This window comes from Strix aluco, chromosome 33, assembly GCF_031877795.1.
Source record: "Strix aluco isolate bStrAlu1 chromosome 33, bStrAlu1.hap1, whole genome shotgun sequence".
NCBI classification, from domain to species: Eukaryota; Metazoa; Chordata; class Aves; order Strigiformes; family Strigidae; genus Strix; species Strix aluco.
Window position 1 is genome coordinate 3,165,107 of NC_133963.1, and position 13,737 is coordinate 3,178,843.

A 13,737-nucleotide genomic window follows, 5' to 3' on the forward strand; every position below is an offset into this window, starting at 1 on the left:
CTCCCCAGTGTCCTGTGAGGACAATTAGGGGGTTTTAAGGACTGGGGGGGGGGCTTGGGGGGGACATTAGCGGGGGGGGCAGTTAGGGGTATTAAGGGCTGGGGGGGGGTCAGGGTGACAAAGGGGGCCTGGGGGACATGGGGGGGGGCCCTAATCCCCAGAGGGGGGGTGTCCCTTGTCGCCCCCCCCAGCAGCAGCACAGGGCTCTTGGCAAAGGGCTTTATTGAGGCACGACCCCCCCCCCCCCCCCCCCATTTCCCCCCAAAAAGACACCAAATAAATAACAATAAAAAGCCAAACCAGCGTTAAAAAGGGCAATTTGGGGGAGCGGGGGGGGGGGGGGGAAGACAGCATTGGGGGGGGCCCGGGGGGGGGGCCCGGACTATCACACAGTGATAAGGCGGCAGTGACGAGCCCCCGGGGGGGGCAATAGGGGTGGGGGGGGGGGTGGGGGGGGCTTCACGCTGTACAAATATACAACGGGGGGGTTTGGGGGGGCCCCAGCTGGGGGTAGTGTTGGGGTGGGGGGGTGTAGTGCCCCCGGGGGGTGTATAGCCCCCCCAGGGGGTAAATGAGCTGCAACCTGCCCCTTGGAGTCCAGAAGGTCCATAACTGCCCCTTGGGGGGGGGGATAAGGCCCATAATTGCCCCCGGGGGGTGTGTAGTGCCCCGCCCCCTGCAGGGTGGATCCCATAGGTGCCCCCCAGGGGGTAGATTGAGCCCGTAATTGCCCCCGGGGCCAGGCACAGAGCCCTTAATTACCCCTGGGGGTATGGAGAGGCCCCCCCCCCACCCCAGCCAGGGGTGAGACGGGCCCACAGCTGCCCTGGGGGGGGGAGCACAGAGGGGCTTTAACTGCCCCTGGGGGGTACAGAGAGCCCGTAACTGCCCCCAGGACGGTCTATAGAGCCTATAACTGCCCCTGGGGGTATATAAAGCTCATAATTGCCCCGGGGGGGGGTATAGAGCCTACAACTGCCCCTGGGGGGTATATAAAGCTCATAATTGCCCCTGGGGATTATAGAGAGCCCAGAAGTGCCCCTGGGGCATATATGGAGCCTGTAATTGCCCCGGGGGGTATATAGAGCCCATAACTGCCCCCAGGGGGTTATAGAGTCTCTAACTGCCCCCAGGAGGGTATATAAAGCTCATAATTGCCCCTGGGGGTAGATAGAGAGCCCAGAGGTGCCCCTAAGGTGTATATTGAGCCTATAACTGCCCCTGGGGAGGTATAGAGAGCCCATAATTGCCCCTGGGGGGTATAGAGCGCCCCTAATTGCCCCTGGGGGGTATAGAGAGCCCCTAATTGCCTCTGGGGGGGTATACAAACCCCATAACTGCCCCCAGGGGGTTACAGAGTCTCTAACTGCCCCAGGGGGTGCAGAGAGCCCCTAATTGCCCCTGGGGGGGTATATTGAGCCCCTAATTGCCCCTGGGGGGGTACACAGAGCTATAGACCCCATAGGTGCCCCCCAACTCCCCCCCCCGGGGCAATGAGAGGAGGGGGCAGGGAGGCAGCAAAGCCCCGAGGGCTCCCTGGGGTGTCACGAGTTGAGGGGGGGGGGGGGGGCGCCTCAGGTGCCCAACCCCGTCACACACGCGTGTGTGTGTGTCCCCCCCAGCGTCACACACGCGTGTGTGTCCCCCCCTCCGGTCACACGAAGACCTTGGCGAGGGCGTCGGCGCCGGCGCTGGCGCTGAGGGCGCGGCGGGGGTGGAAGGCGACGGCGTGCACGGCCTCCTCGTGCTTCTTGCGGTGCGCGGTGAGCTCCTGCACACACTCTTGTGCGCCAGGTGCCACAGGCGCAGCGAGCAGTCGTGGCCTGGGGGGGACACACACACGGGTGAACCCCCTCAGGGGGCTGGGGGGGCCTGGGGGCGGGGGGGTGGGAGTCGGGGAGGGAATTGGGGGGATTTAGGGGACAGCGGGGAGGGGACAGGGACAGGGCAGGGGTGGGGGAGGAGAGCTGAGACCTGGCGCTCTCGGGTCATAGAGGAGAGGGGGAAAGGGGCTGGAGGTGGGACAGGGACAAGAAGGGGGCTGGGGACAGGGTTGGGGACAAGAGGATGGGGACAGGACAGGGTTGTGGACAAGGACAGGAAGGGGGTTGGAGACAGGGATGGGGACAGAGATGGGGACAGGAACGGGGTTGGGGACATGGATGGGGACAGGGACAAGGTTGGGGACAGGACAGAGAAGGGGTTGGGGACAGGGATAGAGACAGGGACAAGGTTGGGGACAGAAATGGGATTGGGGACAGAGTTGGGGACACAGAGGATGGGGACAGGGACAGGGTTGGGGACAAGGATGGGGACAGGGATAGGGACAAGGTTGGGGACAGAGTTGGGATTGGGGACATGGTTGGGGACACAGAGGATGGGACAGGGACGGGGTTGGGGACAGAGTTGGGGACAGGAACAGAGCTGGGGACAGGAAGGGGGACAGGGACAGTGTTGGGGACAGAGACAGGGACAAGCAGGGGGACAGGGTTGGGGACAAGGACACTCACTGCCAGACATGAGGAAGACGCCGTTGGGGTCGACGGCCAGACAGGTGACAGCGTCCAAATGGGCCACATGGAGTGAACGACCTGACCTGGCGGGGGGAGACGGGGGCGGCAGCGGTGACAGGGATGTCCCCAAGCCCCCCCCCCCGTCCCCCCGGGCCTCGTTAGGCCCTAACGAGCCCCCCCCGACCTGTGCGGTTGTCGAGGAAGCGGATGCCGCGGTCGTCACTGGCCGTGATGGTGAGGGGCTGCGAGGGGTGACTCACCACCTGGTTGATCTGGCTGCCACCTGTGCGGGGACACCGCGGTGTCACCGCCGGGGCGGTCACAGGGGTACAAAGGGGGGGACAAACCCCCCCGGTTCGCTCACCGCCGCCCGGCCGGGCCTCCAGCACCAGAACGGGCCGAGCCGCCTCCACGTCGTAGAGCACCGCGGCGCCCGTGCGGAAGGCGGCCACGGCGTGCGCGGGGTGGGTGACCGAGAAGGTGACGGAGGTGGGGACGCCGTGCTCTGCGCCGGGACAAAAAAATAACAACAACAAGAAAAAGGTGACGGGGAGGTGACGGGGACGTCCCCAGGGGGGTCCTCACCGCTCTGGGCGTCGTAGGTGCTGAGGCAGGCGCCGTCCTGGCGCCGCGGGTCCCAGATGCGGACGGTGCCGTCGGCGGAGCACGAGGCCAAGCGGTCGCCGGCCGGGTTGAAGGTCAGACCCCAAACGGCGTCACCGTGACCTTCCAGGACGCCGCTGAGCACCCCGGGGTCTGGGGACAGCGGGGAAGGTCACCCCGGGGAGGGGACAGGGTGGGGGGGGGCAGTTGGGGATGCGGGACACACGCACACTGCGGTGACGACGTGGGTGAAGGGGGGACAGCGGAGCCCAGGGGACACTCAGGGTGGGTTTGGGGACATCCTGGGGACAGCAGAACCTGGGGGACACTCAGGGGAGGGCTTGGGGACACCCAGGGCAGGCTTGGAGACACCCTGGGGACAGTAGAACCTGGGGGACACTTGGGACAGGGCTTGGGGACACCCAGGGCAGGCCTGGGGACACCCTGGGACAACAGAACCTGGGGACACTCGGAGGAGGTTTGGGGATACGCGGGGCAGGGCTCGGGGACACCCTGGGGACAGCAGAGCCCAGGGACACTGAGGGTGGGTTTGGGGACATTCAGAGCAGGTTGGGGATACCCTGGGGACAGCAGAACCCAGGGGACACTGAGAGCAGGTTTGGGGACACCGAGGGCGGGTTTGTTTGGGGACACCCTGGGGACAGCAGAGCCAGGGACACCCAGAGCAGGTTTGGGGACACCCAGGGACAGTAGAACCTGGGGGCACTCAGGGCGGGTTTGGGGACACCCAAGGGGCAGTAGAGCCCAGGGGACACCCAGGGCAGGTTTGGGGACACCCGGGGCAGGTTTGGGGACACCCACCGTAGCCGTCGTAGGGGTCCATGTCGAGGTCGGGCAGGCGCCAGCGGCGGATCCGGGCGTCGACGCCAGCGCTGCAGCACAGGGCGGTGTCGCGGCCCATGGCCACGGCCAGCACCGGGCCTCTGCGGGGACAGCGGCGGGTGACGAGGGACCGGGCTGTGTCCCCAAGAGCCACCACCCGGGGTGTCCCCCCGCTCGTACCTGTGCCCGCGGAAGGCGTAAACCGGCTCCACGTCCAGCGCCGCGTTCCTGGGGGGGGGACAAGGGCAGGGGGTTGACGACTGCGCCGGTGTCTGGGGAAGGGTGTCCCCTGTCACCCCACTGTCACACTCAGCACCCACTTTTTGGGGGCGACGGGTTTCTGGAGGTTCCAGAGCTTGAGGGTGCCGTCCTCGGAGGCGGTGAGCAGCGCGCCTCGGCGGGGTGGAAGGCCAGGCCGCGGACGGCGTCGTAGTGGCTGCGCAGGGTGAACTTGGGGCTCCACGTCTTCTTCAGGGCGTCCCGGCCCTCTGGCAGCTGCGGGGACATGGCGGGGACAGTGGCCAAAGGGGGGGGGGGGGTGGCACCCCCGGGGCACCCTCTTGGGGCTCCGGGCAGGGGGGATCTGGGTGGTCGGAGGGTGAAAAGAGGATGGCGGGGGGGGGACAAAAGGGATGTCGTGGGGAGCAGGGGGATGTTCGTGGGGGTTGGGGACATGGTGGGGACAGTGGAGCCTGGGGGACACTCAGGGACGGGTTTGGGGACACTCAGGGCAGGTTTGGGGACACCCTGGGGACAGCTGAGCCTGGGGGACACTCAGGGACGGGTTTGGGGACACCCTGGGGACAGGTTTGGGGACACCCTGGGGACAGGTGAGCCTGGGGGACACTCAGGGATGGGTTTGGGGACACTCAGGGATGGGTTTGGGGACACCCTGGGGACAGCTGAGCCTGGGGGACACTCAGGGACAGGTTTAGGGACACTCAGGGCAGGTTTGGGGACACCCTGGGGACAGCAGAGCCCACAGGACACTCAGGACGAGTTTGGGGACAGTCAGAGCAGGTTTGGGGACACTGAGGATGGGTTTAGGGACACTCAGGGCAGGTTTGGGGACACTCAGGGTGGTTTAGGGACACTGAGGGACCAGCAGGACCCAGGGGACACTCAGGGCAGGTTTGGGGACACCCTGGGGGACTCACGTCGCAGCTGAGCTCGTTGTCGTTGGTGACAGTCAGGTCCGCCAGGTCCCCCAGGCTGACGGCGCCGCCGCCGATGCTGTCCAGGATGAAGACGTCGGAGGAGATGCCCAAGGAGCCTGGGGGGGGGGGGGGGGGGGGGGGGCGGGGGGGAGCAGTTTTGGGGTGACCCCGGAGTGCCGGGGACCCCCCAGGGGAGACACGGGGACCCCCCCAGTCGTACCTTCGTGAGGCCGCGGTGGTCCCGCAGCGGCGGGTTTCGGGGGGAGCCCGTCCACGTCCCGCAGGTCGGCCAGCACCCCCCGCAGCCGGCCCCCGGCGGCTCTCTGCGGGGACACGGGGGGGTCACGGGGCGCGGTGCCCAACGGGGGGGGGCGGGGGGGTCCCCCAAATCCGCTCACCCAGCTCCGCGCCCTCCCCGACCCGCCGGCCTTCGAATTCGTTGAGGGCGTCCTCCGAGTCTTCATCATCATCCTCATCCTCCACCTCGGGCAGGAGGGGTTTGGGGGTGAGCTGGAGGGGGGAAAGGGGGGGTCAGCGCCTATTTCTGGGGGGGACCCCCAAAACCACCGGGAGGGAAGATGGTGGAAATGGGGGGTTTGGGGGAACCCCGTGGGGTTTGGGGGACCCCGGGCCTGGGGCACCCCCAGGTTTAGGGGACCCCCCCGCCGGTTTGGGGGGTGCTGAGGTTTCGGAGATGCCAAATTTGGGGGACCCCTCAAATGGGGGACCACCCCACAGTGACAGATTTAAGGCCCCCCACCCCCCCGGGTTTGGGGAACCCCCACCCAGGTTGAAGAGGTGCCCCAGTTTTGAGGGGACCCTCCCCCCAGGTTTAGGGGATCCCTCCAGGTCTGGGGGACACCCAGGTTTGGGGGATCCCCTTCTAGTTTGGGGAGACCCCCCCCATTTGAGAGGTGCCAGATTTAAGGGCCCTCCCCCCAGTATTTGAGGGGTGCTGAGGTTCAGGGGGTCCCCAAGCTTGGGGGATGCCCAGTTTGGGGGTCCTCTCAGGTTTGGGGGACCCCCCCCATTTGAGGGGTGCCTACTTTAAGCCCCCCCCAATTTGGGGGATGCCCAGTTTGGGGAACCCCTCAGATATGGGCAGGACTCCCCCCCCCCCAAATCCCCACATCTGAGGACGCCCCTGATTTGGGAGCCCCCCCCTCTCTCCAGCTTTGGGGGATCCCCAGTGTTGGGAGCTGCCTGATTTGGGGGGGGGCCCCCCCTTAATTTTGGGGGTGCCGCTTGCCTTGACTCGCTGCTGCTTGTGCTGGGGCTGGGCGGGGGGGGGGAGGCTCTCGGCGTCCTCGTCCTCGTCGCTGTCCTCGTCCTCGGCGCCGGGCGGGAAGGGGACCGGCTCCAGCCCCCCCCCGCCCCCCCGCTCCTCCGTCTCCTTCCCGGCGTTCCTGAGGGTGGGGAGCACCCGGTTGGAATTGGGGGGCCCCCCCCTAAAAAAAAATCCCCCCCCCCCTCCCCCCCCAAACTTCCAAGCTCCCACCTCTGGATTTGCTCCTCGATGCGTCGCACCAGCAGCGAGTCGGTGGCTGGGGGGCTACCGGGGGGGGCTACGGGGGGGGCCGGGGGGGCCACGGCCCAGCAGCGAGCGGACGCGCCGGGAACGCATGTCCAGGATGGTGTCGCTGTACCCCACTTCCTCCAGGTATCTGGGAGGGGGACACCCACAAAAAACGGGGGTGCTCAGGGCACCCCAAAACCCCCTCCCCCCCCCCCCCTCCCCAAGAGCCCCCCACTCACTGCCGCAGCAGTTGCCGACCCTCCTTCCAGGCCAGCGGGCCACCGTCCAGCGATGCCACCTCCGCGGGGCCATTGGACACTGCGGGGGGGGGGCATTTGGGGGGTCAGGCACCCCCAAATCCCCCCATGTCCCCCCGATTTGGGGACGGGGACACTCACCCGGCTCCGTCCCCTCCGGTTTTTTCTCCCCAGGCGTCAGGTCGGCGCCGAATTTCAACTTGTGGTACTTGGACCTGGTGGGGGGGGAAAAGGGGACGCGGGTGACGGTGGCCACAAAACCAGTGGGGCTAGTGGCCCCCCCCAGGCCGAGGAGGGGACGGTGACACCCCCCCCATGAGCAAAGGAGGGGGATCATGGCCGAGTTTTGGGGTGTCACCTCTCCTGTTTGAGGGCGTATTCCAACATTTTGATGCGTCGCACCAGGTCGGTCTTGAGGTTCTCCTGGCCCTTGCGCTCGCCCTGCAGAAAGGCCACCTGCGCCTGCGGGGACAGCGTGGGGACGCTGGGGACACCGGGGCCACCATCCCCCCCGGACTGGGCTACCTGGGCCACCCCCCCAAATACCACCCCCCTTCCCTGGATACTGAAGTTAAGGGCACAAGAAGGGGGGGGCGGCCCCAGAGCGTGGAGCTACTGCTGGGAGGGACACTGGTGGCCCACGAGTTTGGTGGCAGTCATGGAAGGGACACTGGTGGCCCCAGAGCTCGGTGCCAGCCCTGGAAGGGACAATGGTGGCCCCAGGAGGGACACTGGTGGCCCCAGGAGTGGTGCCACAAGCCAGGGGCTCGGTTGACGGGGGGTGGGGGGTCCCCAGAAGCAGGGAAGGAGGACACAGCCGGTGCTCGGGGATGGGGTGACCCCGTCCCCGTTACTGGGGGTTGGGGTCCCCAATACCGGCCCCGGGGTCCCGCACACCGGGGGGGTGTTCCCCAATACCGGGGGGTCCCCGGCACCGAGGCTGAGGGGTCCCGCACACCGGGGGGGGTCCCCAATACCGGGGTGTTCCCCAATACCGGGGGGTCCCCGGCACCGAGGCTGAGGGGTCCCGCACACCGGGGGGTCCCTCAGACCGGGGCTGTGGGGGGGTCCCGCCCCCGCCCCGGTGCCGCCGGTGCCCGCCCCCCGCTCCCGCCGCCCGGCGGCCATTTCCTCCCAAGATGGCGGCGGCGGCGGCGGCCCCGGTAACCCCCGGTGGGGCTGGCGAGCGGGAGGGGCGGGGAGGGGCGGGCTGTGGTGGGGGGGGGGTCCCGGGCGCGGCGCCGGTACCTGGAGCTCGGCCCGCTCCGCCTCCCAGCGCCCCTTCTCGGCCTCGAAGCGCGCCCACTCGTGCTGGATGAAGTGCAGAATCCCGGGCAGGCTCAGCCCGCCGCGCCCCGCCGGTTCGGGACCGGGGCTAGGCCCGGGGCCGGCCCGGGGCCGGGGGGAGCCCCGGCGGGGGGCGGCTGGGCCCGCGCCGCCGCCCGCTCCGCCGCCATCACGGCTGCCACAAAGGGAGCCGCGGGGCCGCCGGGGCCGCCGCTTCCTGCCAGAAAGGGAGCCGGAAGGGAGGGGGCGGGGCCGAGCCCGCCGTTACCGCGGCAACAGCGCCCGCGGGCGGGACGGGGGGGTAGGGGGGGTATAGGGTGGTATGGGACGGTATAGGGGCTATAGGGGGTAGGGGCGTAAGGGGGGGGCATGGGGGGGTATAGGGAGTAGAGGGGGTAGGGGGGGTATGGGGAGGTATGGGGGGTATTGAGGGTATGGGGGGATATGGGGGGTATGGGGGCTATAGGGGGTAGGTACCTCTCCTGTATATCTATAGGTGCCCAGCCTGTGTATCTATAGGTACCTCTCCTGTATATCTATGGGTGCCCAGCCTGTGTATCTACAGGTACCTCTCCTGTATATCTATAGGTGCCCAGCCTGTGTATCTATAGGTACCTCTCCTGTATATCTATGGGTGCCCAGCCTGTGTATCTATAGGTACCTCTCCTGTATATCTATAGGTGCCCAGCCTGTGTATCTATAGGTACCTCTCCTGTATATCTATAGGTGCCCAGCCTGTGTATCTATAGGTACCTCTCCTGTAGGTCTATAGGTGCCCATCCTGTCTATAGGTGTGTAACCTGCACAGATATACAGGGGCTGCCCTTAAAGATGGGGGGGTTGTAGCACCCGTATAGTATAGTGTTGCTATAGCAACCAAGGGCAGCGTTACCATGGCAACCTCACCAGGCTCAGCTGGGGGGGGGGGGGGGTGTACCCTGGGCCCCTGACGTGGGGGGGTCGTTAATGAGTCCCATCGTTAACGAGTCCCCTCATTAATTAGCCCCTCGTTCATGTCTCCCTCCCGTTTCCAGCACCGCCGCCGAGACCGCCCCCCGCTTATGACACGTGTGGCAGCACCGGTAGGACCCCCCCGGGACTGGCCGTTCATTAATTAGCGACCCCGGGGGGGGGGGGGGGGGGTGTGCTAATTAAGAGCATGCGGGTGTCGCCGTGCCAGGCCGCCCTGGCCGCGGCCATCGGCCTCAACCTCCTCCTCCTCTACTGCGCCTGGCGGGGCGCGGGGCGGGGGGCGCCGCCGCCCCCCTGCCGCCCCCCCCGCAGCCTCCCTGGCGTCACCGTCGTCCTGCGTGACTTCGAGGACTTCGAGAACGACGTGGCGGGCACGGCGCGTTCCTTCGCCGCGCTGCCCGTCCCGGTGCTGGTGGCGGCCGAGGCGGCGCCGTACCCGCCGGTGCCGCTGCCGCCGGGCGTCGCGCTGCTGCCGCTGCGGCCCGCGCCCGAGCGCCCGCCGCCCCTGGCGCGCCCCGAGCTCCTCGTCCGCACCCGCCACGTCGCCCTGGTCCCCGACGGCGCCCGCGCCGTGCCCGGGCTGCTGGAGCGCATGAGGGACGCGCTGGAAGACGGCGGCGGCGACGGCGACGGCGACACGCGGGTGGTGGCGGCGCCGGTGGGGTCGGCGCCGCTGCGGTGCCTGCAGCTGCGGTGGGAGCGGCGCGAGTGGACGGCGCGGTACGGCCGCACGGCGCCGGGGGGGCTCTGCGGGGCGGCGGAGGGGCCGGCGGTGCTGCTGCTCCGCACCCGCGACCTCTTCGCCCTCCCCTTCCCCCTGACGCGCCCGGTGCCGGCTGCCATCTTCCTGCAGGCCGCGCTGCGCCGGTGGCGGCTGCGGGTGCTGCCCGTGGCCTTCCCGGCGGCGCGACGGGCCCCGCCGTCCCCGCACAGCCGCTGGAAGAGCCAGAGCCTGGCGGAGACGCGCCGGCGGGCGCTGATGCGGGACCTGGGCGTCAAGCGGGAGGTGCTGGCGGACGGGCGGGAGCGCTGGTACGGCTGCGGCAAGGAGACGCCGCGCTGCTTCCCCACCGTCCACGCCCGCACCCCCCAGTACCTCCTGGCCGGGCGCTGGACCCCCCCGTGCTGCCTCCGCGCCCTCCGCGAGACCGCCCGGCACGTGGCCGCGGCGCTGGAGGCCGCCGGCGTGCGGTACTGGTTGGAGGGGGGGTCGTTGCTGGGAGCCGTGCGCCTGGGCGACATCATCCCCTGGGACTATGACGTGGACCTGGGGATCTACCGCGAGGACGCGGGGAAGTGCCGGTGGCTGGCGGCGGCGGCGGCGGGCGCGGCCGTGGAGGACGCCGAGGGCTTCCTCTGGGAGAAGGCGGCCGAGGGAGACTTTTACCGCGTCCACTACAGCCGCAGCAACCGGCTGCACGTGGACCTGTGGCCCTTCTACCCCCGCGGGGGGGTGATGACCAAGGACACGTGGCTGGGGCACCCCCAGGACGTGGAGTTCCCCGAACACTTCCTGCGCCCGCGGGTGCCGCTGCCCTTCGCCGGGTTCACCGCCATGGCGCCCAACAACGCCCGCGCCTTCCTCGAGCTCAAATTCGGGCCGGGAGCCATCGAGAACCCCGAGTACCCCAACCCCGCCGTCAAGCGCCTGGCAGAGGACTGAGGGGGGGTCCGGGGGGGGTCCCCCCTCCACCCCGTGACAATAAAACCCCACGGTGACGCTCACGGGGCTCCTCCTGCGGCGAAGCCTCACCCCCGCCTGACACCCCCGGGGGGGCCCCTCTGCCACCTGGGCCACCACCCCCACCACAGGGTCCCCACTTAAGCCCAGGGGTCCCCCGTCCACCCTGGGGGTCCCCAGTTGACCCCAGTGGTCCTCCATTCACCCTGGGGGTCCCCAGGAGTTCCCAGTTAACCCCGGGGGGGTCCCCAGGAGTTCCCAGTTCATCCCAGGGCTCCCCAATCCATCCTGGGGGTCCCCCCATCCACCCTGGGGGACCCCAGCAGTCCCCAGTTCACCCCAGGGGTCTCCCACCCATCTTGGGGGGCCCTCCAGCCATCCTCAGCCCCCCAAAGGGGTTCCCCACCCATCCTCGGGGGTCCCCTCTGCCACCCTACCCATCCCTGGTCACCCCTCAGGGCCCCCAGGAGTCCCCCCATCCATCCTGGGGTCCCCATGCTATCCTGGGGGGTCCCCAGTTAACCCCAGGGGTCCCCCCACCATTCTTGGGGGTCCTTCTGCCTCCCTACCTGTCCCCAGCCACCCCTCAGGGTCCCCAGGGGTCCCCCATCCACCGTGGGGGTCCCCTCTGCCACCCTACCTGTCCCCAGCCACCCTGGGGTACCCCAGTAGCTCCTGGACCAGCCCCCAAAGTCCCCTGAGGTCCCCCCATCCCTCCTGGGGGTCCCCATCCCCCCCCCCCGAAGTGATGGAGCCACAGACAGAAGCAGAGGAGTGGGAAGGGGGTGGAGGGGGGACAGTGACCCCCTTGCCCCAGCTTCGGGGGTCCCAGCCAAGCCCCCCACCCCTGGAAGGGGGGGGGGGGGGGGCTTGTGCCCCCCCCGTTTTGTGCCAACGCCGGGGCTGCGGCACGTCACAGCCACGTTTATTCACAACACGTACGACGGGGACGTGAAAAGGGGAGGGGGGGGGGACACACACAGACATGACACCAAGAGCCTCCTGCCACCCACCTGGGGCGTCTGAGGAGGAGGAAGAGGAGGGGGAGGAAGGCTGGGGTGGGGGGGGGGGGGGGGCGGGTTTTTTTTTTCGGTCCCGGTTCACTCCAGCGACTGCAGCATCAGGAGCTGCTTGAGCACCTTGGTCTGGCTCGTCTCCCGGATCTCCCCGGCCAGGAACATCTCATCCACCACCGTGTAGACCTACGGCCGGGCCCCAGCGCCGTGAGGCGACCCCCAGAACCCCCAAAACCCCCACCCTGGGGTGGGGGCTCCCCCAAATCCCCCCCCCCGCCCAGAGCAGGAGGAAATTCCCTGGACCATCCCCCCGCTCCCTTTTTCCTCACCTTGTAGAAGTTGAAGACCAAGTCGAGCTCGCAGACGTTGTGGAAATATTCATTGAGGACCTGCGGGAAGGGGAAGGGGCAGGATGTGGCCGCGCGATAACGAGCCGCGGTCGTTAGCGCGGCCGCGGTGATTAAACGCCGGGGAGCGGAGCAAGGGGCGGGGGGCGGGGGGGGGCGACCGCCTCACCTCCACGAAGTTGTGGATGGCTTCGAGGTACGCCAGGTTGTTGTCGGTGACATCCACGCAGATGCAGAAGTAAAGCCCCGCGTAGCGGCGGTAGATGATCTTGAAATTGCGGAACTGGGTGGACGTAAAAAAAGGGAACTGGGAGCACTGGGGGGACTGGGGAGGCCGCACGCTCCAACCCCACGGCAGAGACCCCCAGCGCTCGGCCTCGAGGCTGATCCTGGCGCTCGGATCGGGGGATCAAAAGGGGAGCGGGGGATTTGGGGGGGAATTGGAGCGTTTCGGGGCCGTTACCTCCACAAAATTGGTGTGTTTGGCGTCGCGGACGGTGACGACGGCGTGAACCTCCTCGATCAGCTTCTGCTTCTCGTCATCGTCGAACTGCATGTACCACTTGGCCAGGCGGGTCTTCCCGGCCCGGTTCTGGATCAGGATGAAGCGGATCTGCCGGGGAGCAACAAAACAGGGGGGGCTGGGGGGGTGCCCTCCCCTTTTTTTGGGGGGGATTTTGTGTTTTCCCCAAGTGTCTCCCCATAGGGACGCTGTAAAGGACACACACCCCCCCCCCCCCCCCCCCCCCCGCACAAACTGTTCTGCCCCATGGAGCGCTCTGGTGCCCCCCCCCTCTAAAAATTAATTTGGCACACTCTGGGGGTCCCCCCGAGCTGCCCCACCCTCAGGGGGACCCCAATAACCCCTCCCTATGGCGACACCACAACGGGGTGCCCTAAGGAAGCCCCCCCCCGCCCTGCCCCATGGGGGGCCACATAACCCCCTCCCCCGAGCCCCACTCCCTATAGGGGCGCACCCCAATATCCCCCCGTAGAGACCCTACAACGGGGCCCCCCCCAAGGCCTTTCCCCCCTCCCCGCTCCTCACCATGGCGGTCCCGGCCCGTGCCCCCCCCCGCGGCACTAGCGGGGCAGGCCCGCTCCCTCCGCCCCGCCGGATATCCGGTTCGGCCGCGGGGCACGCTGGGATCGGTAGTTCGATGGTGCTTTATCAGGGGACTACATTTCCCGGCGGGCCTTGCGCGCGCGCGCGCGCGCGGGGCATGCTGGGATACACCCCCTCCGCGGATACACTTCCGCCTCGCCCCGCGCCGCCCGCCGCCGCCAGGGGGCGCCCCCGCGCCGGGAGGCACCGGGGGCCGCGGCGCCGTTCGGGCCTTGTCGGCCGCGGGGGCCGGTCCCGAGCCCCCTGCGAGGCCCCGGCCGCTCCCAGGTGGGGCTCCCGCCGGTACCGGGAGGAGGAGGAGGAGGGGCGGAGGCCGTGCGCATGCGCGCTCCCCCCCTCCCCGCGCGCTGCCGCATCGCCCCGCCCCCCCCCGCCCCCGTGCGCGCGGGAGGAGGCGGAGGCGGAGGGAGGGGGAGGAG

The 13,737-nt window shown here is 68.6% G+C and overlaps 4 protein-coding genes across 4 annotated transcripts in view; 1 reads left to right on the forward strand and 3 right to left on the reverse strand.

The window, feature by feature from the left end:
• Nucleotides 1-207: 207 nt before the first annotated feature.
• On the reverse strand, nucleotides 208-9,153 carry STRN4 (striatin 4). The gene is given in 23 exon segments (XM_074810075.1): nucleotides 208-1,782; nucleotides 1,785-1,823; nucleotides 2,511-2,591; nucleotides 2,698-2,796; nucleotides 2,878-3,018; nucleotides 3,099-3,269; nucleotides 3,939-4,060; nucleotides 4,140-4,187; nucleotides 4,280-4,352; nucleotides 4,355-4,454; nucleotides 5,117-5,232; nucleotides 5,337-5,439; nucleotides 5,480-5,626; nucleotides 6,366-6,522; nucleotides 6,615-6,677; nucleotides 6,679-6,780; nucleotides 6,872-6,950; nucleotides 7,031-7,104; nucleotides 7,248-7,351; nucleotides 8,138-8,393; nucleotides 8,445-8,515; nucleotides 8,930-8,976; nucleotides 9,114-9,153. Coding segments are annotated over 23 exon segments (2,361 nt in total). The 3' UTR covers nucleotides 208-1,654.
• On the forward strand, nucleotides 8,034-10,873 carry FKRP (fukutin related protein). Its single transcript, XM_074810182.1, has 2 exons — nucleotides 8,034-8,052; nucleotides 9,211-10,873. Exon 2 carries the CDS (start codon nucleotides 9,336-9,338, stop codon nucleotides 10,809-10,811), a length of 1,476 nt encoding a protein of 491 aa, XP_074666283.1. The 5' UTR covers nucleotides 8,034-8,052; nucleotides 9,211-9,335; the 3' UTR covers nucleotides 10,812-10,873.
• An 860-nt stretch (nucleotides 10,874-11,733) lies between these two features.
• AP2S1 (adaptor related protein complex 2 subunit sigma 1) lies at nucleotides 11,734-13,357 on the reverse strand. Its single transcript, XM_074810184.1, has 5 exons — nucleotides 13,241-13,357; nucleotides 12,656-12,805; nucleotides 12,362-12,475; nucleotides 12,175-12,234; nucleotides 11,734-12,031 (listed from the first exon to the last, which is right to left on the reverse strand). The coding sequence occupies exons 1-5, from the start codon at nucleotides 13,241-13,243 to the stop codon at nucleotides 11,930-11,932; spliced, it is 429 nt and encodes a 142-aa protein (XP_074666285.1). The 5' UTR covers nucleotides 13,244-13,357; the 3' UTR covers nucleotides 11,734-11,929.
• The window catches only part of DMWD (DM1 locus, WD repeat containing), a 40,374-nt gene continuing 38,370 nt past the window's right edge, over nucleotides 11,734-13,737 (reverse strand). Inside the window, exon 5 of the mRNA XM_074810176.1 lies at nucleotides 11,734-11,810. The gene's annotated coding sequence lies outside the window, so the exon portion shown is untranslated. The remainder of the gene's footprint in view (nucleotides 11,811-13,737) is intronic.